The sequence below is a fragment of the Protopterus annectens genome, chromosome 2.part1 (assembly GCF_019279795.1).
Source record: "Protopterus annectens isolate FY-2018-M chromosome 2.part1, PAN1.0, whole genome shotgun sequence".
NCBI classification, from domain to species: Eukaryota; Metazoa; Chordata; order Ceratodontiformes; family Protopteridae; genus Protopterus; species Protopterus annectens.
In genome coordinates this window covers 473,025,954-473,049,106 of record NC_056729.1, presented here as the reverse complement: position 1 = coordinate 473,049,106, position 23,153 = coordinate 473,025,954, and the positions used below count along the sequence as shown (strand labels likewise).

At 42.4% G+C, this 23,153-nt stretch overlaps 1 protein-coding gene across 1 annotated transcript in view; it reads right to left on the bottom strand.

Annotated features, from left to right (window-relative positions):
• Positions 1-23,153, bottom strand: part of USP38 (ubiquitin specific peptidase 38) — a 534,729-nt gene that overhangs the window by 496,503 nt on the left and 15,073 nt on the right. Inside the window, exon 2 of the mRNA XM_044062265.1 lies at positions 14,725-14,860. Within this exon, the coding sequence (XP_043918200.1) occupies positions 14,725-14,860 (136 nt within the window). The remainder of the gene's footprint in view (positions 1-14,724; positions 14,861-23,153) is intronic.

Sequence of the window (23,153 nt, the reverse complement as noted above, 5' to 3'; positions counted from 1 at the left end):
TGCATGGAGCTTTTCTCCCCAGGCCTCCTATGAAAATGGACATTTAGCCCAGATGGATTCTCCCGGTAAACAAATGTAAAATAAATAAATTAAATAAATAAAATTGTTCAGGCTACACCATTTTTAAATTCAACGTGTTAGAACATATTTCTGATTTTATAAGAGATGTTACTATATACTTAGAAGTTAGAGAACTCAGATGGCAGTTACTTTCAAATGCTAATGTCCTTCTGGGTTTAAATGATACTTTCAATATTAAGTGTGCCTTGAGTTGGTATAACTAGAAAGTGACACTTAAAAAAGTTTGGCTTTTTTTTTTTGATTGGTGAAACAGTCTTTAAAATGTATTTTTATTCCTAACGTTTGTATACTTTACTGAAACAGTTCTAAGATTAAAGTTGGAACAAAAGCACTAATTTACTTGTTCAGCTTGAGTCTTTTCAACTGTAGTCCGAGAAGATTTGTTTCTAATGCAGTGGTGTTTTATATATAGATATATATATATATATATATATATATATATACACACACACACACACACACACACACACACACACACACAATATAAAAAGTTTACACACCCCTGTTAAAATGAGACTACAATAAATCATTTCAAAACGTTTCCCACCTTTAATGCGATCTATAACCTGTGCAATTCAATTGAAAAACAAACAAATCTGTTACGGGAAAAATGTAAAAAATAAAAAAGGTACAATATGCTGGTTGCATAAGTGTGCACACCCTTAAGCTAATATTTTGCTGAAGCACCTTTTGATTTAATTTGTTTGTGAGGGCATCTGTTGTGCACGGCCCTCTTCAGGTCACCCCATAGATTTTGTATTGGATTTAGGTCTGGGCTCTGGCTGGGCCATTCCAAAACTTTAATTTTATTCTGGTGAAGCCATTCTTTTGCTAACTTGGATGTATGCTTGGGGTCAACCTTTTGTTGAAATGTGAAATTCCTCTTCATCTTCAGCTTTCTAGCAGATGCCTGAAGGTTCTGGGCCAAAAGTGACCGGTATTTGGAACTGTTTATAATTCCCTCCACCTTGACTAAAGCCCCAGTTCCAGCTGAAGAAAAGCAACCCCAAAGCATGATACTGCCACCACCATGCTTCACCGTGGAGATGGTGTTCTTTTGGTGATAGAAAATGTTGCGCCAAACGTACCTTTTGGAATTATGCCGAAATGTTCAACCTTGGTCTCATCAGACCAGAACACATTTTCCCACATGCTTTTGGGAGACTTGATATATTGTTTTGCAAATTTTAGCAAGGCCTGGATGTTTTTCTGTGCAAGAAAAGGCTTCTGTCTTGCAACCCTACCCCACAGTCCAGACATATGGAGAATAGAGGAGATTGTTGTCAGCTGTAGTACACAACCAGTACTTCCCAGAAATTCCTGCAGCTCCTTCAGTGTTGCTGTAGGTCTCTTGGCAGCCATCCTGACCAGTTTGTCTTGTCTTTTCATTAATTTTGGAGGAACAACCAGTTCTATGCAATGTCGCTGTTGTCCCATATTTTCTCCACTTTTTGATGACTGTCTTCACTGTGTTCCATGGTACATCCAATGCTGTGGAAATTTTTTTGTACCCTTCTCCTGACTGATACCTTTCAACAATGAGATCCCTTTGATGCTTTGCAAGCTCTCTGCGAGCCATGGCTTTTGCTGCAACAGGCAACCGAGTAATGGTCAGGAAAATCCTACTACAACAGCTGAACTTTATTTGGAGTTAATAAGAGTCTCTTTAATTGATGGCAGGTGTGCACCCAAGAAGATTGAATGCTGTAATTAAATCAAAAGGTGTTTCAACAAAATACTAGTTTAAGGGTGTGCACACACAACAAAATACTAGTTTAAGGGTGTGCACACACAACAAAGTATTAGTTTAAGGGTGTGCACACTTAAGCAACTAGATTATTGTACGTTTTTTAATTTTTTTAATATATTTTCCCCTAACAGATTTGTTTTTCAATTGAATTGAACAGGTTGTAGGTCACATTAAAGGTGGGAAAAGTTTTGAAGTGATTTACTGTGGTTTCATTTTTTTTATATCACAAAAATCTGGCATTTTAACAAGGGTGTGTAAACATCTTCTATCCACTGTATGTATGTGTGTGTGTGTGTGTGTGTGTGTGTGTGTGTGTGTGTGTGTGTGTGTGTGTGTATATATATAGATATATATATATATATATATATATATATATATATATATATAAAATTATACACTGATGACGCCAGGGGGCGAAATTGGGTCACCGATCTGTTTTTTAGTTGAGCCGAATGGCTGTGTGATGGAGCTGTTTGAATGTTTGTTCCATTTTGTATTAAAAGTGCTTACACTTATTTAAGTGCTTTTGGGTCCGAGTTTCTTCATCTGAAGTTGGATTTACTATCTTCGTGATTTGGAGTGCTGGAATTTTTCGTTTTTGGATTTATATATATATATATATATATATATATATATATATATATATATATATAAATATATATATATATATATATATATATATATATATATAAAAATATATATATATATATATATATATATATATATATATATATATTTATATATATATACACACACACACACACACACACACACACACACACACATACACACACACGTATAAATATGTATATGTATAACAAATATATATACACACACACATTTTTTATATATATATATATATATATATATATATATATATATATATATATAGAGAGAGAGAGAGAGATACACACGGCACTCATAATCAACAATGATTACACATGCAAACACAAACATAATATTTAAAAAAATACCCTCCCAAAGAAACCCATCTCACAAACTACAAAGCTGACACTAAGTTATTTACAGTAAATTTTAGTGAGTGTGTCAGTGTGGCTAAGTGTAGAGTAAGGCCTAAAGAACCTTAATGGAGTAAGTAATAAGGGTGGAGCTTGAAAAGACTCAAGGCTCATACTGATGTCAATCCAATGTTAAGTGCCAACCTGAAAAGTGTTTACACCTTAAATCCAGAATTTGAAGTTCACCCTAAACTCAAAACTAAAACCCACATGAAGGTGGACACCAAAAGTACTGACCTTGAAAAGCTAAAATGAAGTGGGCGATATACAGCTGCTACTTAACCCAAAGCCAGAAAAAGGCTATTGAGAGAACTTAACCAGAGAAATTTAGTTCAACTTTGATAAAGACATATTTGTACACACAAGGAAGTAACCTAAAATAAGGAACATAAAAGGTTGAGATTAACATATTGACAGATGATACAAGGATACATTCCAGGTCTGAAGAACAGTAAGCATAAAGGTAGATCCACAGTATACAGTTAGAAAGCCTCGACTATACCGTTAGCAGCCCAGATTTGGTTAAGAGGAAGATGGAAATGAATGGCCACTGCCAGGTCACCCATCCTTGGGAGGAGGGAAGAACAGATTCATAGGTGTGTACTAGGCTAATGGCCCTGGGGTCTTTACAAGCCTAGCCCATAGAAGCGCCCTGGCATTGTGCCGCCCATCGTTAGTTCCCGGTGCCTCAAGTAGGGCCACTGGAGTGATCCCCGGGGTGAACTTTCTATTACCCATCCACTCATCAAGATTTCGCTTGAAGAGGGCTAGTGAGGTGCTCTGCTTGAAATGTATGGGAAGCATGGGTAGGAACTTTCTATTACCCATCCACTCATCAAGATTTCGCTTGAAGAGGGCTAGTGAGGTGCTCTGCTTGACATGTATGGGAAGTTACAAACCTGTCCCTCCAGCATGTTGTGTTGATTGTGGTAATGAGGTTGAAGTCTCTGGAGCATGTGGTGCGGAGGGATTGGGACTGCTTTAGATGTAGCATTTTTAACAGAGCTGGGTCAGACATGGCTTTGTAAGTCAAGCAGAGATCGCTTCTTAGTAGACGATATGAGAGAGAGAATAGCTGGAGTTTTTTTGAGTCTGTCCATGTACAAAATGTGTTTAAGGCCTAGAATCATCTTCATGAGGTACTTTTGTGGCCTCTTCAATTGTTGCAGGTGTCTAGTGAGGTACATGCCAAATGGGGCATTATATTCTATGACTGGTCTAATGAAGGAAGAGTACAAAGAAATGATGACCTCTTTCTTCCTGGATGCACAACCTTTGGTAATGAGATGTGCCACACAGAAGGACTATCTGACCGCAGTGGCAATGTGGTGGTCGAAGGAGAGGTTGCTGTCGACCTATGTCCCCAGATCTTTTATAATGCCTTCAGTGTTCAGTGGTCTACCATCAATGTGGTAATTAGTGGGAACTGATTTTTTCCCCAAAGGGGATGATGGCTCATTATTTGGCACTAAGCTTAAGGCCATGGTTTTGATACCAGTCATTGGTCTCAGTGAGGCCTTTCTGTAGGATGTCTGCATCACTTAGGGAGCTAATAATGGCTCCTAGCTTGCAGTAGTCTGCGAATATGATCAGCCAAAGTCCCTCCATGTTGGCCTGGACATCTGAGAAGTAGATGCCCAACAGGAGAGGACCCAGGACCGATCCATGTGAGATTCCAGTCATGACTGGTCGGCAGTCTGACTTGGAGTCTGCTACTTTCACACTATGGGTTCTACCTGTGAGCCAATTTGCAACCCACCTAATGATATAGGGGTCGATGCCTAGTTTGCTGAGTTTATCAATAATTCCTGAGTGAGGAATGGTATCAAAGGCCTTGGCCAGCTCACGGTAGGCTGTGTGAACTGCCTTACCTTCATCTACTGCTCTGGTGACTGACTCAAAGAAGTCAACCAGGATGAGCAGGCATGATCTACCTTTCACAAAACCAAATTGCGTGGGATCTAGAGTCTGAGATTCCCTATATCCTTGTTAATTAGGTCCATGATGATGATGCGCTCCATAGCCTTACATATCAGACTCGTCAGGCTAATGTGGCGATAATTTCCAGGGTCTGTAGTCGCCCATCCTTTATGGAGAGAGTTGACTGTAGCAGTGTGCCACTCGGTAGGGGCAAAGCCTGAGGAGAGGCTGTGAGTGAACAGAACACACAGATTTGGTGCCAGTTCACTTTGTAAATCATGTAGAACACAGCCAGGGATATTATCGGGTCCCATGGAAGCTGTATGCTTAGCCTTAGACAATGCAGCTTTAATGTATTCCAAAAACATCTGTGAGGCAGTTAACCAATTCTCAGTCACAAAATCAAATTCAAAAAGAAAAATAAAACTGGAAACACTCTAAAATAGCAAGGGATTTAATTCAAATTCTCAAGTAAAACTTTCACCTTCAAGGCTTCTTCAGGCGAAATAAATACTACCACTTAAACAACATGACTTAAATACACTTTAAAAAGCCACACGACTCTAATTACACCTTCTGATGCAACATATTTAAATAAGGCTTTAAAGTAAAACTGTCATTGAGACCAGGTGGTACATGTGCTCTCATTCTTAAAATTCATCTCATCTCTTCATTTTCAGTGAAGAGTTTTATGTTCCCACCCCTCAATGGTGTAGAAATAACTTTCAAAATCATAAACTTAAAACCATGTTGATCACCCTATTCCTATTCAGAATCTGAAGTCCATGTTGCCAGTAGGAACATTCAACAGCAAAGACAAAATACAGGGCTTCAACCCCATTTTGGTACTGTGAGTCAGGCAGGATAACGTTAGGATAAGACTACACGTAAATAAAATGAGGTGTATGCTTACCTATAACAGGAACACTGAAGCAGTAAAAAATACAATTAGGCAACATTGGTCAATTTTAAGAGATGTGCCAGCACTAAAGGGAACAGTAGGGGCTCCACCAGTTTTTGGATAGAAAAGGAAGAACACTTTGAAACAGATGCTGTGTTATAAGGAGCAACCTAAGGATTTTTTTATGGTAGGAAATGCGAAACAAGGCACATTTAAATGTGGCAATTGTGTTTACTGTAAGCATATGTTTACAGGAAAGTCCATTAAACATCAAGTGACAGGTGGTGAGTTTGCTCTACATGCATATGGGAATTGCAACACAAGCAATTTGACATATTGTGACATCTGTGATGCTTTTTATGTGGGCATGACGAATAGGAAATTTAAAGAGCGTATAGCCTGTCACCTTAGTGATATTAGACATGGAGTAGTCACGAATGTCCTTAGTAAACATATTACAGAGAAGGGTGATCAACATGGTTTTAAGTTTAGGTTCATAGGTTCATACTAGGCTATCTGCCCAAGGGCATTTATAAGCCTAGCCCACAGTTATGTGGCTTTCGCCACCCCTTTAGTTTGAATAAAAACTATGCCTATCATTTTGCTGTGCCTCTGTCAAGCAGTGACACTGAAGTAATCCCTGGGGTATATCTGCAATCTCCCATCCATTGGTCAAGATTCCTCTTGAACAAAGCCAGAGAGGTGCTCTGCCTCACATGTACCGGGATTTTGTTCCACAGCATAGGGAGTCTCTGGGTGATTAATCTGTCCCTCCAGCACGTTCTATTTATAACCGTGTCAAGGTTTAAGTCTCCCGCCCTTGTGGTTCTGAGGGATCTAGATTTTTTGAGGTGAAGCATATTCATCAAATCTGGGTTTGACATGGCCTTACATGTCAGGCACAGGTCACCTCTGAGCAAGCGGTATGAGACTGAATAGAGCTGGAGTTCTTTCAGTCAGGCAGCATAAGACATATTTTTGAGACCCTTTATCCTTTTGGTGAGGAACTTTCGGGGCCTTTCAAGCTGCAGCAGGTGTCTGGTCAGATACATTCCGAACGGGGCATTGTACTCAATCATAGGTCTAATAAGTGATGAGTACAGGGAGACGATGACCTCCCTTGATCTAGATGTGAATCCCTTCATGATCAGGTGGGTGATATAGAAAGTTTTCCTAACTACTTTAGCAACATGAGTGTCAAACGAAAGGCTACTGTCAACCTGGGTCCCCAGATCTCTGATGACTTTTTCTGTGCTCAGTGGATTGCCACCTATATGGTAGCTAGGGGTAACCTTGTTTTTCCCGAAGGGTATGACTATGCATTTTTTGGCGTTTAACTTCAGGCCATGGCTCTGGCACCAGTTATCCGTTTCTGTGAGGCCCTTCTGGAGGATATCTGTGTCAGATGTGTTTTCGACTATGGCGCCCAGTTTGCAGTCATCTGCAAACTTTGTCAGCCATAACCCTCCTGTGTTTGCTTGTACTTCAGAAAAGTAGATGCCGAACAAGAGTGGACCCAGGACTGAGCCCTGTGGGACACCACTTGTGACAGGCTTTGAGTCTGACATGGCTCCAGCAACTCTGACCCTGTGGGTTCTGTCACTTAGCCAGTTTGCAACCCATCTTGTGATGTATGGGTTTACATTCAAGCTGATGAGTTTTTCGATGATACCCGAGTGGGGTATTGTGTCGAAGGCCTTTGCCAGGTCGAGGTAGGCTGTATGGACTGCCTTTCCCTCATCAATGGCCTTGGTGACTGTCTCGAAAAAGTCAACCAAGTTTAAGAGGCAGGATCTGCCTTTGACAAAGCCAAACTGAGTTGGATCCAAAGTCTGCAAGTTCCCTATGTCTTTATTTATGAGTTCCATTACGATCCTCTCCATGGCTTGGCAGATAAGGCTTGTCAAGCTAATGGGGCAGTAATTTCCAGGGTCTGTGGAGGCACCGCCCTTATGAAGTGGGACCACAGTCGCCGTGCGCCACTCCTTGGGTACGTATCCTGAGGTGAGGCTAAGATTAAACAGCTGTCCTAACTTTGGGTTTAATTCCTCGTTGAGTTCATGAAGCACACAGCCGGGGACACCATCCGGTCCCATGGATGCTGTGTTTTTTGCCTTAGTGAGGGCAGTTCTCACCTGGGCGTTGGAGATGTTTGGGGGGCTACAATCCTCTGGAATAGATATCTCTCCTTTTGGGGACGGGGAGAAGTTTGCACTGAACCTGTCAGCCAGTATGTTGGCAATGTGTGTAGGTTCAGTAATTTTCACATCATTTTGAACCAATTCTGAGCATATCTGGGAGTTTCCTCCTAGGTTTCTAACATAGCTAAAGAAGGCCTTATGATTCTCTTTAGAGTCCTTGGCGATTTTTCTCTCAAAATTTGCCTTGGATGATTTTATGAGAGCTCTTAGTTTTTTACTTATAATGATCAAAGGTGTCTTACCTTTCAAGGATTTTGCTCTATCTTGTAGTAGCTTCCTCCTTTTGTTGTAGAGCTTGTTTATGGCTGGGGTCCACCAGACTGGACGCTTGCCTTTGGTACAGAGAGTCTTAGTTTTGTTTGGGATTGCCTGATCCATGCAGTCCTGTAGGTGCTTGTAGAAGGCATTTGTAAGTGATTCAGCGGTTTGAGTAATGTTTACCACTGGCTCAGGGGCCTTAAAGGAGACCACACTAGTTTTTAGAAGTGTGAAATCGGCTTTTGAGAAGTTTTTCACTGTGGTCTTTTTGTTTCAGGTGGGGCGGGATGAGGACCTCCAGCGAGATTAGTTTATGATCTGATCTCACCAGTGAGGGGTATACTTCGGTGTTGAACATTTTGATCCCATGTTCGTGATGATGAGATCAAGTATGTTTTCTCCTCTTGTGGGGATGGTGACTAGTTGTTCCATGGCATTTGAGTTTATGAACTCCAGGAATCTTTGGGTTAGAGTGTTCGGGCTTGAGTAGTGTTCCCAGTCTATATTAGGGTAGTTGAAGTCACCTAGTATGATGGTGTTTGGAGATACATTTATCCCCTCCAATGTTTTCAGGAAGGCCATGTGAGGTTCCTGAGTTTGAGAGGGTGGCCTGTAACATGCTACAAATTGCAGAGCAGTCTTGCCTATGGTTAATTGCACCTGGATGGTCTCCGATGCATCGTGCGTTGCCACCAACCTTGAGGTGTGGGTGTCCTTTATGAATATGGACACCCCTCCTTTCTTGGTGTTGTCCGGATTTTGGGGCGGAACGCATGATATGAGGTGAAACCTGTTAGTGCTGGGGTGCTCTCAGGAGCCTTGAACCAGGTTTCTGTCACAGCACAGACATCGATGTTCTCCATATTGAGAAGGGCCTCGAGTGCGTGCATCTTGAGATTGAGACTTCTGGCATTGAGCAGCATTACCCTTAGTTTTTTCCTTTTTGGTGTTCTAGGGTGGTAGGTTTAGAATTTGAGCCTTGCCTAAAAAGGCACTATGGGGTGGCAAGAGCCTTTGCCAATATCCGGAAGCCCAGGGGTGACAGGTGCAAGCCGTCCCTTGCGAAGCAGCGTGGCTTGTCCAGCATGTCATCCCAGGCAGACAGACATTGGATCCCCTTTGAATGACACCAGAATTTAAGCCAATTATTAAAGCTGATCATCTTATCACTGTATTGTGGCATAATTCTAGGTGAAGGTAGGATACTGCTCAAGGTCAGGGTCATACCTGCCTGGGCTACATAATCAGAGAGCTCCTCGATGTCCCTTTTCATGTAGTCCAAGGAGGTACGTCTCAGGTCGTTGACACCAGCGTGGACAATGACTGAGTCGTACTTGTACCTGCTGTTGAGAGACCTGAGTGCTTGCGTTATGTGGCGGATTCTAGCGCCGACAGGCAGCTTACTGTGACCTTCTCTTTACTCAGTCTGGTGAGCGGGACGTCAGTGTGTCTGACTATGGAATCACCAATGACAAGTGTGTCTGGCATTTTGTTTGGCCTTAAGGGCTGTGACTGTTTGACACTCTGACTGTGTGGTCTATGTGTTGCATGTGTTGGGTCGTGAGGTGGTAGTTGTTTGGGTGTCTGCTTTGGTGGCCTCTGCTGTTTTGGTAAATTTTTGATCAGAGCCTCTGAGTATGTCTTTGTGTGAGTATGTGTATGATTTGAAATTGTGATGGTACCATGTGTGACTGGGTATATATTGTGTGTGGTTACCTTCTCCTCCTGTCTGGTCTTGCCAGTCCTATGTTGAGAGAGCTCAGCCTCCAGTTTGGCCGTATAGTTGCATCTCGCATGTATTTGTGTTTTGTGGGAGAAGGAGAGGATTGTCTGTGTACATGAGGCAGTTGTAACATTGCCTCAATATTCCCAGGTTCACCAGTTGAGCTGGAGAGGACACTAGCAACTGATCCCTCGACATACTAGAAGTAGTAGATAAAGAGACTTTCAAAGGACTCCGGGGGAATTGGGTTTTAGGCTGGTGGGGTACTATCTATAATAAGAGTGCTTTATCAAGGTGCAAGTACTGTAGGAGTAAGTGCTAGGCTTTACAGATAGAGAATAGTCTACTTGGGAATCAAGTAGAGATGAACTTTTCAGTTATAGGATATGCTGGTTAGATCAGCAGTACAGCTCGAGGAAGGTAGTTTTAAGGGAAAATTGGAAGAGTGGAATTTAGATGGCCCAAATAGTTTAACCTTGTTTAACCGCTGCTCTTGTGTGCAACAGTGGTAACTCCAGCGTTTAGCGTGTTTTATAGCAGGGGCTGAAGGGAGCTAGGAATTGGCCCAAAGCGACCAATGGACTACTAGTTTCTGGCTGAAACTTCACCAAATCAGACAAAAGGCGCTCAGTGCTTCCCACTCCCACTGGTAAGCAAAGAAACTTCCCTCCTTCCTAATAAGGCAATGGATCAGTAACAGGAACTAAAAACAAAGCCCAGGGATCAGCAACTCTGAAACTGGACTACTCTAGTTCAGTAAGGCGGAAAACAAGAGATTTTTTGTTTTATTACAGAGACAAGGAAAAAACAGACAGTAAATGCTATAAATGCTGTAAATCGGCTAGCACTTTAGTGTGTAGCCTACAGAAACAATTTGCAACAATTAGTAACTTAAAGTGCAATAAACAGTGTAAAATGCAGAAATCACTTAAAGTAGCAATAAAACAGAAGAAATGCAGTCGCTAGCTTAAATAACAGTGGGAAAGCCACAAAAAATACTTATATCTGGTAGAAAGTCACTCTTTTAGCTCTCTGCTGCTTGGATCACTCTGCAGGCCACCACAAGGATCTGTGCTGAGTTGGTACAACCTGGAAAACGTGCGTTTAGCGTGTTTTATAGCAGGGGGCTGAAAGGAGCTAGGAATTGGCCCAAAACAACCAATGGACTACTAGTTTCTGGCTGAAACTTCACCAAATCGGACAGAAAGGCTGCTCAGTGCTTCCCACTCCCACTGGTAAGCAAAGACACTTCCCTCCTCCCTAATAAGGCAATGGATCAGTAACAGGAACTAAAAACAAAGCCCAGGGATCAGCAACTCTGAAACTGGACTACTCTACTTCAGTAAGGCAGAAAAACAAGAGATTTTTTTTGTTTTATTACAGAGACAAGGAAAAAAACAGACAGTAAATGCTATAAATGCTGTAAATCGGCTAGCGCACTTTAGTGTGTAGCCTACAGAAACAATTTGCAACAATTTATGATTTTGAAAGTTATTTATACACCATTGAGGGGTGGGAACATAAAACTCTTCACTGAAAATGAAGAGATGAGATGAATTTTAAGAATGAGAGCACATGTACCACCTGGTCTCAATGACTGTTTTACTTTAAAGCCTTATTTAAATATGTTGCATCAGAAGGTGTAATTAGAGTCGTGTGGCTTTTTAAAGTGTATTTAAGTCACGTTGTTTAACTGATAGTATTTATTTCGCCTGAAGAAGCCTAGAAGGTGAAAGTTTTACTTGCGAATTTGAATTAAATACTTTGCTATTTTAGAGTGTTTCCAGTTTTCTTTTTCTTTTTGGACAATGCAGCTTTAACCTGTGCTGCAGTAATTTTGGGTGCCTGGCATTCTTCCGGTATTGAGATTGGTCTTTTGGGGGGGGGGGGGTAAAGTTGGCCAGTATGTTGGCAATATCTGTTGGCTCAGTATAGCAGGTACCATTGTGCAGTAACTTAGAGCAACTCTGAGTATTGCCATGAAGATCCTTGATATAAACTATAAAAGGCTTTGTGGTTGTTTTCAGTGTCTGCCGCAATTCTGCCTTCATAGCTGGCTTTGAAGGTTTTGATGAGGGATCTCAACTTTTTGTTGAGGCTAATAAGGGAATTTTTCCAGTCTTGGGACTTCACCTTTTTCTGCAACAGTTTCTTCCTTCTGTTGTAGAGTTTATTAATGGCAGGTGACCACCAGACTGACTTCTTTTTTTTGGAGGAGAGCATCTTGGTTCTGTTGGGTATGGTTAGTTCCATGCATTTATGTACATGTTTGTACAGTGCGTTGGTGCATGATTCGGCAGTCTTACATCTATTTTCCATTGGCATGGGTGCCATGAAGTTAGCCACCTCTGTTTTTAGGAGTCCAAAGTCAGCTTTGGAGAAATTTTTCATGGTGGATACCTTTACAGGGGGTGTGGGTGAGCCGTGGATTTCCATGGTGATTAGTTTGTGGTCGGATCTAACCAGAGAGGAATTGACTATTGGTGTAGAGCAACGGTTGCCCAGGTTAGTAATAACCAGGTCAAGGATATTGCTTCCTCTAGTAAGGGTAAGAATGAGCTTGTCCAGGGCATTGGAATTGATGAATTCCAGGAAGCATTGGGCCAGTGCATCGGTGCACGAGTAGTTTTCCCAGTTGATGGAGGGGTAGTTGAAGTCACCTAGTATGAGCGCATTGGGTTGGATCTTAATACTTTACAAGGTGCTTAGGAATGTGGAGTGAGATTCTTGGGACATGGTTGGGGACCTATAGCAAGCTACGAGCTGAATCGGCGTCTTACCCAATGTTAGCTGTACCTGGAGCATCTCAGATGTGTCATGCTGGGTTACTACACTGGAGTGTGCATATCCTTTATGAATATGGAGACACAACTGCCTTTGGAGCTTCGGTCTATGTTTCAGGGCCGAAAGGTGTGGAATGAGTTATAGCCTGTTAGCACAGGGGTGCTTTTGCTGCTTTAAACCAGGTCTCCATTACAGCAAAAATGTTGATGTTTTCCATTGTGAGGAGTGCTTCGAGTGAGTGCATCTTGAGATTTAGACTTCTAGCATTGAGCAGCATGACCCTCAGATTACATTTATTTATAGCTGTTACAGTGGTAATTTGGTCTTTGGAACACTGCCTAAAAAAGGCACTATAGGGATGGCAAGAGCCTTGGTCAGTACCCAAAAAGCCAGGGGTGACAGATGCAAGCCATCTCTGACAAAGCATTGAGCTCTGTCAATCATATCATCCCAAGCAGACAGATATTGTATCCCCTTAGAATGACATGAGAAACAGCCAGTTGTTGAAGTCAATCATTTTTTGTTTGTACTGTGGCATCATTCTGGGCGATGGTAGAATGCTGCTCAGAGCTAGGGTCATACCTGCCTGGGCCACATAATCCGAGAGCTCCACCATGTCTCTGTTTATATATTCCAGGGAGGTGCATCTCAGGTCATTCACACCCACATGGACAATGACAGAGTCACACTTGTACTTGCTGTGGAGTGACCTAAGTGTGTTTGTTATGTACCGGATTCTGGCACCCGATAGACAGCAGACTGCTACCTTCACCTTATTCAGCCTAGTGAGTGGGACATCAGGGTGTCTCACTATTGAGTCACCTATGACTATTGTATTGGGCAAGCTGTTTTGCCTTAGATTGAGGGGCACACTGTGTAGGTGAGCTATGTGTCTTGTGGTCGACTGCATTTCTGCCTTGGAGGTATCTGCTGTTTGGGTAGATTTCTGTTGACAGCCTCTGCGAAGGTGGGAGTGTGGCTTGTGTTTTTATGGGAGGGCTGTGATGGTGGATGTTCTGGAGGGCTGTGTGTTCCATGTGGTGTGGTGCAGGTGTTGACCTTCTCCTCTTGACCAGCTATTCCAGTCTTGGCTGGAGAGTGCATAGCTTCCAATTTGGAGATATAGGCGCATCTCTCACAAGTCAGAGTGTTGGGAGGTAAGAGGGTTGTCTGTGTACATGAGCCAGTTTTTTTTCCCAGACCAGCAACACCTAGTGTGAGATAAAGAATATCAACTACAATGAATAACATTATGGTCGATTCTTACCTTTCAACTATCTTATCTATACGGGCAAAAAAAAAAACTAAAAGCAAATGCACAGCAATAATCTAATGAGAACAAAATGGTGAACAGTGAGTAGTGGGAGACTAGATAAAATAAACTTAAATACTAACATCAAGACAGAAGATTCAGTGATCATAGTCAACTGGCAAAAAAGACAACTTAATGAACACCTAATGAGACCACACTAAGAATTCACTTTATATTTTAACAATGGTAAATTAGCTTGTAACTGTTTCAAGACATGACTGCATTTTACATGGGGCAAAACTAATCTGGAGAAGGGTCCTTACTCCCTTAGCTGAAGAACACTGTGTTTAGAACGGGAGGGTTCAAGTAGCCTAGGAAAGTTTTAGATGCTGGTTGTCCAAGTCCTACTGGCATCAATCCTGAAGATGATGAAGAAGAAGCTCTCAATCCTAAGCACACATCATCTAGAATTTCAACCTGCTTTTTTTTTTTTGCTTGGCAAATGACATCAGCAGCATGTCTGCATGGAGATAAATGTGGCCATTTAAATTTAAGAAAATAATTTCTCTACTATCTGTAGCTTACAACACTGTTGATTATCCTGAGCCATCATGCCTGCAAACACTTCAGCACTCAGTGCACTGATAAGAATGAGTTAGAGCTTCATATTCAAGAAGAGAAATATTAGCCTGATGAGAGAAATGAAACCACTTTCAATTCTCAGTTCTTATATGCTAAGCTTTGTCTGGAAATAGAAGCATTGGTGTGAATCCAGCTAATAAACCAACCATGCTGTACACAGTAATTAAGGAAAGAAATGCTAAGAGCATTGTACCTGCAGAGTGCTCTTGTCATGCTGACATCTTTCACATTCTGATCTGTGGTGAGGCTCCTGATGACAACCGAAATCATCTGCAAGGGAATATGCTGTACCAGGCTTGCCAGGGCGATAGAAGGTTCAAATGAAGGATCTAAAAAAACAGCAGAATGTAACTTAGTAAGGAGCTGCGTCAGCTGTACTGACAAATTTGAAACAATGCCCATTTCAAATTTTCTATTTGAATAGATATTTTCATTCTGTTACTAAAAACATTTTTTTTTCTACTGTGCTGTGTGTAGAAGAGGTTTCAAAAGTAAAATATTCTAATATATCAGTGCACCCTAATTACAATCATAAAAACAGTGGAAAAAGTGAGCTGTGGAAGTATACTCACCATAACCATGGACAATCAAGTATAAGATTCACAGCTGCAGCAGAGTTCATAGTATGCAAGAATTAAGTCGCAGCAGAGTGTTCAACCATCCAGCCGGACTTCCAGTGCTTTCAGATATCACCTATGGATGACTGGCCATCTTCTCCAACTGGGGACATCCATAGAATGTAAAGTCTAGAGGAGTGAGGCATCCCATCTTTTTTTTTTTTTTTTTGCTGGAATGAGGTGGTTACTAACAACCGTGTTAAGAATGCATAAAATGCAAGATGAAAATCTGTCCTGTCTCAAGACATAGAACAGAGATGGAAATGAGATGGTGCCTCTAAACCTGGGTTTGCTAATATGCCAAAAACAGCAATGCAATCACAAGAGAAAAAAAGAATAATAGAAACAATAAATCTATACTACAGCAACAATCTTTCTACTCAAACGTTTATTATGGTAGTGTTCTTACAGAAATGTGCTATGATCATTGTACAATCAATGCTGCAGCATCATTCAAGTGTGCAAACAGTACTAAAGCTGCAAAGCAGGCTTAAGGAGAAGGAGCAGTCCTGCACAACAGCAGAGGTACAGCCTGCTCTTTCCCTGGAGATTATATTCAGCTTATAAAAGGTGTGAATGGATGTCTGGGGAGCTGACAGATTTTCTGAGCTGGAACTTCCTTCAAAAAATGGCTGTGATGCGATACTGCCCTCGCTGAACTATGTCTTGAATTGTGTCCCATCCACAGTTTTCCATGCTAATCAAACAGAATGAAATAGCTATTCACAAAGGGTTAGTTTGTACACTGTCCTGCTTTATTTGCCTTGCATGAAACAAACAGCTGGTCTGTCTCAGACATACAAAAGTTATGTACTTACTGTAATGATAGATCTGGACTGGTAGTTACATTTGCTTCACATGATCATCATCATTATCATCATCAATCCTTTTACCTACATGGGGTCTGGTTGTCGTGTCAACTGTTGCCATCCCTCTCAGTTCAGCTCCACTCTCCTACTTTCTTCAAAAGTCATGCCTGACTGTTGCAGATCTCTCACACAATCCACCCATCTTTTTTGTACACCCTAGTTTCCTCTTGCCTTCTTCCTGTTTGTCCCAAATCATCTTCACCAGATGATGTTCTGCCTTTCTGCACATGCGCCAGAATTACTGTAATCTGGATTCCTTGACCTTTTCTGCAACTGGAGCCACTCTGGCTTCTGTCCTAATATCCTCATTTCTTTGTCTGTCCCAGAGTGTACATCCTACCACCAGTCTCAGTCACTTCATCTCCATCACCTCCAGATTCCTCAACTGCAATGTCTTTACTGCCAAAGTTTCTGTACCATACCATAGTACTGTTCACACCACTGTTTTGTACACCTTACTTTTCAACTTCTTTGGCATTCTTCTGTCATACACTACCTCTGACACACTGTGCTAGTTGGCTGCAGCCCCTATGATTCTAGCTTTTATGTCTTGTTCAGACTTCCCTACTCCTGATGCCAATAACCTCAATTTTCAACTTTTTCTGATTTCCCCCACTTGCTGCCATTGCAACTGCTTTATCTGTATCAAGTTTCATCCCACGTGTCTTCAGTTTTTTTCATTTCATTCCCCTGTCCTTTGCTGAAGCTCTTGTGCAGAGTCTGCCTGTAATGCCACATCATCTGCACACAAACTTTGTTAATCTGTCCCCTTCAACTTATTTGCTGATGTAGTCCACCACCAGTATGAACAGCAGCGGACACAGAGCCAAACCCTGATGCGCACACACTCCCACTGGGAACCCCTCAGTGAGTCGAAATACTGTTCGTGCTTGAATCAATGGGAGCTTGAACATAGCCTGAACTAATTCTACTGTTTCTGGGACTTTGAACCACAGTAAGACTGCCCAAATCAGCTTTCTTGGGATCTTGTCACATGCTTTCTCCAAGTCTAGGAATGCCCAATTGGACTCTTTCCTCATCTCTAGCTTCTTCTCAACTTTCTATTTCACTGCAAGCATCAGGACGGTTGTGGTGCATCTTGATCTGAATCAGAACCGCTCATCTCCCATCTTACTTTCTACTACTCTGCGTATTCATTTATCAATCACCCTCTCCAGAACTTTCATGCAAAGTGACAGGAGTTTAATACCTCTGTACTGCCCACAGTTGTAGATGCCCCCTTTGATTTTGTACATTAGCACAAGTATGCTTACTCTCTAGTCACCTGGGTTAAGCCTCTCTCTCTCCATACTGCTATGAGTACCCTCAGGAGCTATTTTTCCTGACTAAACCAATATTTTGATCATATCTGCTGTGACTTAATCTGTGCCTGCTGATTTGCCTGACTTCATTTTCCTTAGAGTTGTTCTTACTTCTAGGATGGGCTCTTCCACTTCTTTCACTGTAGACCATGTAGGTAAGTTCATCTTCTGTGCATTTTCTTTATCCATAGATTAATCAGAGTAGTACTAGGCTAGCTGCCCTTGGGGGCTATTTTAAGGGTAGCCAATTACCCCATGCTTCATTCAGAAGCCGACTCCTTCTGTCTGTCTTTGATTTTCAATGGGCTGGTGAGCAGGTTGTTAATGTCTTTACATATGGATTAAAACAGATAGGACTCATCCCAGCTGTGAGAATAGGCTAGGATTGAAGGCCGAGCTAGCCTTGGCCTCAAGATTCAGAAACTGGAAAGGAATCAAGATTGATTATTGTCTCGACAATAATTGTAGGACAGGTGACTTCAGGTACAGAATAGTCAAACTCAACCCCAGATGCAAAGGGAACCCTCCAGCACTGTGGAGTTTGGGGTCAGAAAGCTTGACACTAGCAGCACTGTCAACATCGTGGCTGCAGATGTCAAAAGATACAGCCGCAAAAATCAAGACTGCAGATGACCTGGATAGATCTACCCCTGTTTTTCCTGACACTGAGGAGGTCAACCACTGGTCAAACTGAGACCAGAATATAGACAAAACCCACTGACAAAAGACAAACTGTAAGAGCAGCAAAAATGGGATGAACTGGAAATCAATAAGTGTTAGTCGAAGGAAGATAACATGCACTACACTGAAAGAAAAGCCTGTTACATTTCTGAATAATCCAGCTCACAGAATGCCTGGACTCGATGGACCTAAGCTGTAGGGTCATAATGTTCACAGCTCAGGCTCAAGGTCAACAGATGCTAAACTATGTGGAGGAGTTTAGAAGAAAAAGTCTCTTTAAATACTGCAAGCTCTAGAGAAGTCTAGACTTCTTAGGCAGAGCAGGTTGATCTGGCCCTGCTTAAGCCAGCTTTCTGGAAATCTCAGCAGGGGGAGAAAGCAGCAACAAAATCCCTAACTGCCTGAGGATCAGGACCGGACTTCAGCTTCCCAAGCTCTAGAGACAGTCACTTCTATCTTTCAAGGAAGAAGGTTTAGTTAAACAATTTCCCTACACCTTATCAAGTGTAAACCAAAAGAGGTGCCAACTGGTCAAGTTCAACTTGGTGAAACTGATATCCCCCATTACTGTACCATTTTCAATAGGAAATCACTACCAATGCATATTTATAAACTGCAAAGGAAGGGATTCTTGTCTTTTCAGATATTTCTTAATTTTTCATGTTTGCTGTTCAACCATGGAAGTGGTATATACAAGTCGAAGGAATTGGGTCTTCCCCCATGAGAGGTGTAGGGAGTTTGCTTCCTTGGAGGGGAGGGACATTATTTTTTTCCATCCCATGTTAAGTTTTTTTTTTTGGCTTCACCTAGACATTTTAATTATCCAATTGTCTATCTTACAAGAGGGACACTGGCCCCATATTTGCACTGCTAAAACTGTTTAGATTCTTTTTCGCCTATGGTACATAAACAGCAATGAAACTACCACTGGGGAAAGCAATCACTGCTCTAGGAAAAAGTTAAGGACAACAAAACTGCTACAAAAAGAAACCTCCTGCTCCGAACTCAAAAGAAAAAAAAAATACTGGAATTTCCCAAACATCAAAAAATGCTAGCAAACATTAGCCCATCAACAGCACTAAAGACTTGAAAATGGACACCTTTCCTAAAACGACTAAGAAAAGTAAAGAAAATAGCACTTGTGAAGGAAAGGGAATTGGCAGCCAGCTGCAAACTTAACAAAAAGACAAGGAAACTGATTACAGTAACCTGAACAGTAGATTACCAGGCTCATAAAGGAAAAATAAAGCACAAAAAGAAACCCAAAGGAAATACAGGATGATAAATTCCACATGGCAATAATCTGTGATCGTTCTCTTCAAAGGAGGCGATTTCTAACTCATCAGAAGAGATATGGAGAATATTCCTTCTCAGAGGATTACAGATAAGCAAAAGGGACTCTGATAGCCTAGAAAAGTTCTTAAAACTGGGCTGAACATGTCTTATTGGTCTCAGTCCTGTAGGTGATCAGTATGCAACTACAGTCAAGTTCTGTCAATAAAACAGCACAAATGTCTAGTCGGGTGCAAGAGTTTCTCTCCCTTGTCCTTATGATTTGGAAAGAAGACAGGGAGTTTAATGGTTTAATTCAAGGCCAGCTCCAAGTCCACTTACAGCACAGAAGATGGAATGATTCCAAGGATGACAGTATTTTCTCGGATGACCATGCAAGGGTCTGTGTACATTAACTACTGCAATTCTGAAATCTCCCTGAGTAAAGTAATGGTTACCTACATAGTCTAACAGGATAACTAGTACTGTGACTGATAGTTAAAGAGCTTGTTTTTCCTGGGATAAAGTTATTTTTCAAGTGGGGAGGCAATGCCTTTCCTGATGGCTTCATAAGTAGAATTCAACTAAGAAATTTATTGACAATGGGTACACACTGATCCGACCACAAACTAATTACTATGGAAATCCACATCTCACCACCACCATCAGCAAAGGTAACCACCATGAAAAACTTTTCCAAAGCTGACTTTGGGCTCCTAAAAACAGAGGAGGCTAACTTCACAGCACTCATGCAAATGGGAAATAGGTGCATGACTGCCGAATCATACACCAGTGCACTGTACAAACACGTACATAAATGCATGGCACTAGCCATACCCAACAAAACCAAGACACTCTCCTCCAAAACTCAGTTCCCACTAATTACCACACTCTCCTCCAAAAAAAGGAAGCCAATCTGGTGGTCACCTGCCATTAACAAACTCTACAACAGAAGGAAAAAACTGTTGCAGAAAAAGGTGAAGTCCAAAGACTGGAAAAACTCCCTTATTAGCCTCAACAAAAAGTTGAGATCCCTCATCAAAACCTCTAAAGCTAGCTATGAAGGCAGAATTGCGGCAAACACTAAAAACAACCACAAAGCCTTCTACAGTTATATCAAGAATCTCCACGGCAGTACCCAGATTTGCTCTGAGTTACTGCACAATGGTACCTCCTATACTGAGCCAACAGATACTGCCAACATACTGGCCAACAGAACCAGCGCCAACTTTACCCCCCCCCCCAAGACCAATCTCAATACCGGAAGAATGCTAGGCACCCAGCATTACTGCAGCACAGGTTAAAGCTGCATTGTCCAAAGCCAAGAACACAGCTTCCATGGGACCCAACAATATCCCTGGTTGTGTTCTACATGAACTACAAAGTGAGCTGGCACCGCACCTGTGTGCCCTGTTAAATCACAGCCTCACCTCAGGCTTTGTCCCTAGAGAATGGCACACTGATACAGTCATCCTTCTCCATAAAGGGGAAGTGACTACAGACGCTGGGAATTATCACCCCATTAGCATGACGAGTCTGATATGTAAGGCTATGGAGCGCATCATCATGGACCTAATTAACAAGGATATAAGGAATCTTGAAACTCTGGATCCCACACAATTTGGTTTTGTGAAGGCAGATCATGCCTGCTCAACCTGGTTGACTTCTTTGAGTCAGGTCACCAGAGCTGTGGATGAGGGCAAGGCAGTTCATACAGCCTACCTCGATCTGGCCAAGGCCTATGATACCATTCCCCACTCAGGAGTTATTGATAGACTCACCAAACTAGGCATCAACCTCTATATCACTAGGTGGGTTGCAAATTGGCTCAGAGATAGAACCCACAGTGTGAACGTAGCAGACTCCAAGTCAGACTGCCAATCAGTCATGTGTGGAGTCCCACAGGGGTTGGTCCTGGGTCCTCTCCTGTTTGGCATCTACTTCTCAGAAGTCCAGGCCAACACGGAGGGACTCTGGCTGACCAAGTTTGCTGACAATTGCAAGCTGGGAGCCATTATTAACTCCCTAAGTGATGTAGACATCCTACAGAAAGGCCTCACTGAGACCAACGACTAGTGTTGAAATCATGGCCTTAAGCTTAATGCCAAAAAATGCGTCATCATTCCCTTTGGGAAAAACTCACTTCCCACTAATTACCACATTGATGGCAGCCCACTGAACACTAAAGCCGTTAATAAGAGATCTGGGACACAGGCTGACAGCAACCTCTCTTTCGACCACCACATTCCCATTGTGATCAGAAAGTCCTTCTATGTGGCACATCTCATTACCAAGGATTTTGCATCCAGGAAGAACGAGGTCATCATCTCTCTCTACTCTTCCCTCATTAGACCAATCATCGAGTATAATGCCCCATTTGGCATGTAGCTCACTAAACACCTGGAAAGGCCAGAAAAGTACCTCACGAACAGGATCCTAGGCCTTAAAACACATGCCTTACATGGACAGACTCAAAAAACTCCAGCATTTCTGTTTCATATTGTCTGTAAAGAGGCGATCTCTGCTTGACTTACAAAGTCATGTCTGACCCAGCCCTGTCAGAAATATTACACCTAAAGAAATCCCAATCCCTCCGCACCACAAGCTCCAGGGACCTCAACCTCATTACCACAATCAACAGAACATGCTGGAGGGACAGATTCATAACCCAGAGACTGCCCATGCTCTGGAATAGGCTTCCCATGCATATCAAGCAGAGCACCTCACTGGTCCTTTTCCAAGAGAAATCTTAATGAGTGGATGGGAAATAGAAAGTTCACCCTGGGGATCACTCCAGTGGCTCTACTTGATAGAGGCATCAGGAACTACTGGCACACACACACACACACACACACATGTATATACATATATCCTGAAAGTTCAAAATCCTGAAAACACACAGGATACCAACACTCACTATATTCCAGCACAAGTACATACAGAAACAAATAAAACACAAACTACATTGCTGTTCTCCAAGTATAAGCAGGAGGGGCAAGCGCCCCTGCACCCCTCACAACCCCTGCTATTTATATATCAACTTCAAGATTGCACTTAGTGTAGTGAAGTGCAATCTCGGAGTGGATATATTTAGGTAGCAGGGGGTGTGTGGGGCTTGCCCCCCCCACATGGGGGGTGCAGGGGGGCTTGCCCCCCCCTGTGTATAGTTGAAGGCTAATATGTTTCTGCATGTACTTGTGCTGGAATATAGTGAGTGTTGGTATTCTGTGTGTTTTCAAGATTCTGAGTTTTCAGTATTTTGGACTTTCAGGATTCTGTAGCACACACACACACACCCCCCAACCCACACACACACACACACACACACACACACACACACACACACACACACACCCCGACGCACGCACACACCCAGACACACACACGCATGCGCACACACACACAGGCACACACACGCAGGCACACACACGCAGGCGCACACACACACAGGCGCACACACACACAGGCGCACACACACACACAGGCGCACACACACACACACACACACACACACACACAGGCACACACACACAGGCGCACACACACACACACACACACACACACACACACACACACACACACACACACACACAGAGGCGCACACACACACACAGGCACACACAGGCACACAGAAACATACACACACAGGCACACACACACAGGCGCACACACACACAGGCGCACACACACACAGGCGCACACACACACACAGAGACATCCCCTTGCTTGTTGATGCACTGCATAACAATGCTAGTGCTTAAGATCACCCTGAAGATCCCCAGGTCCATAGACTGATTTAAAAATATGCAGGTCATACATCATGGCCTACATATATTTAGCCCAATATGCTTGTTCTTGTTC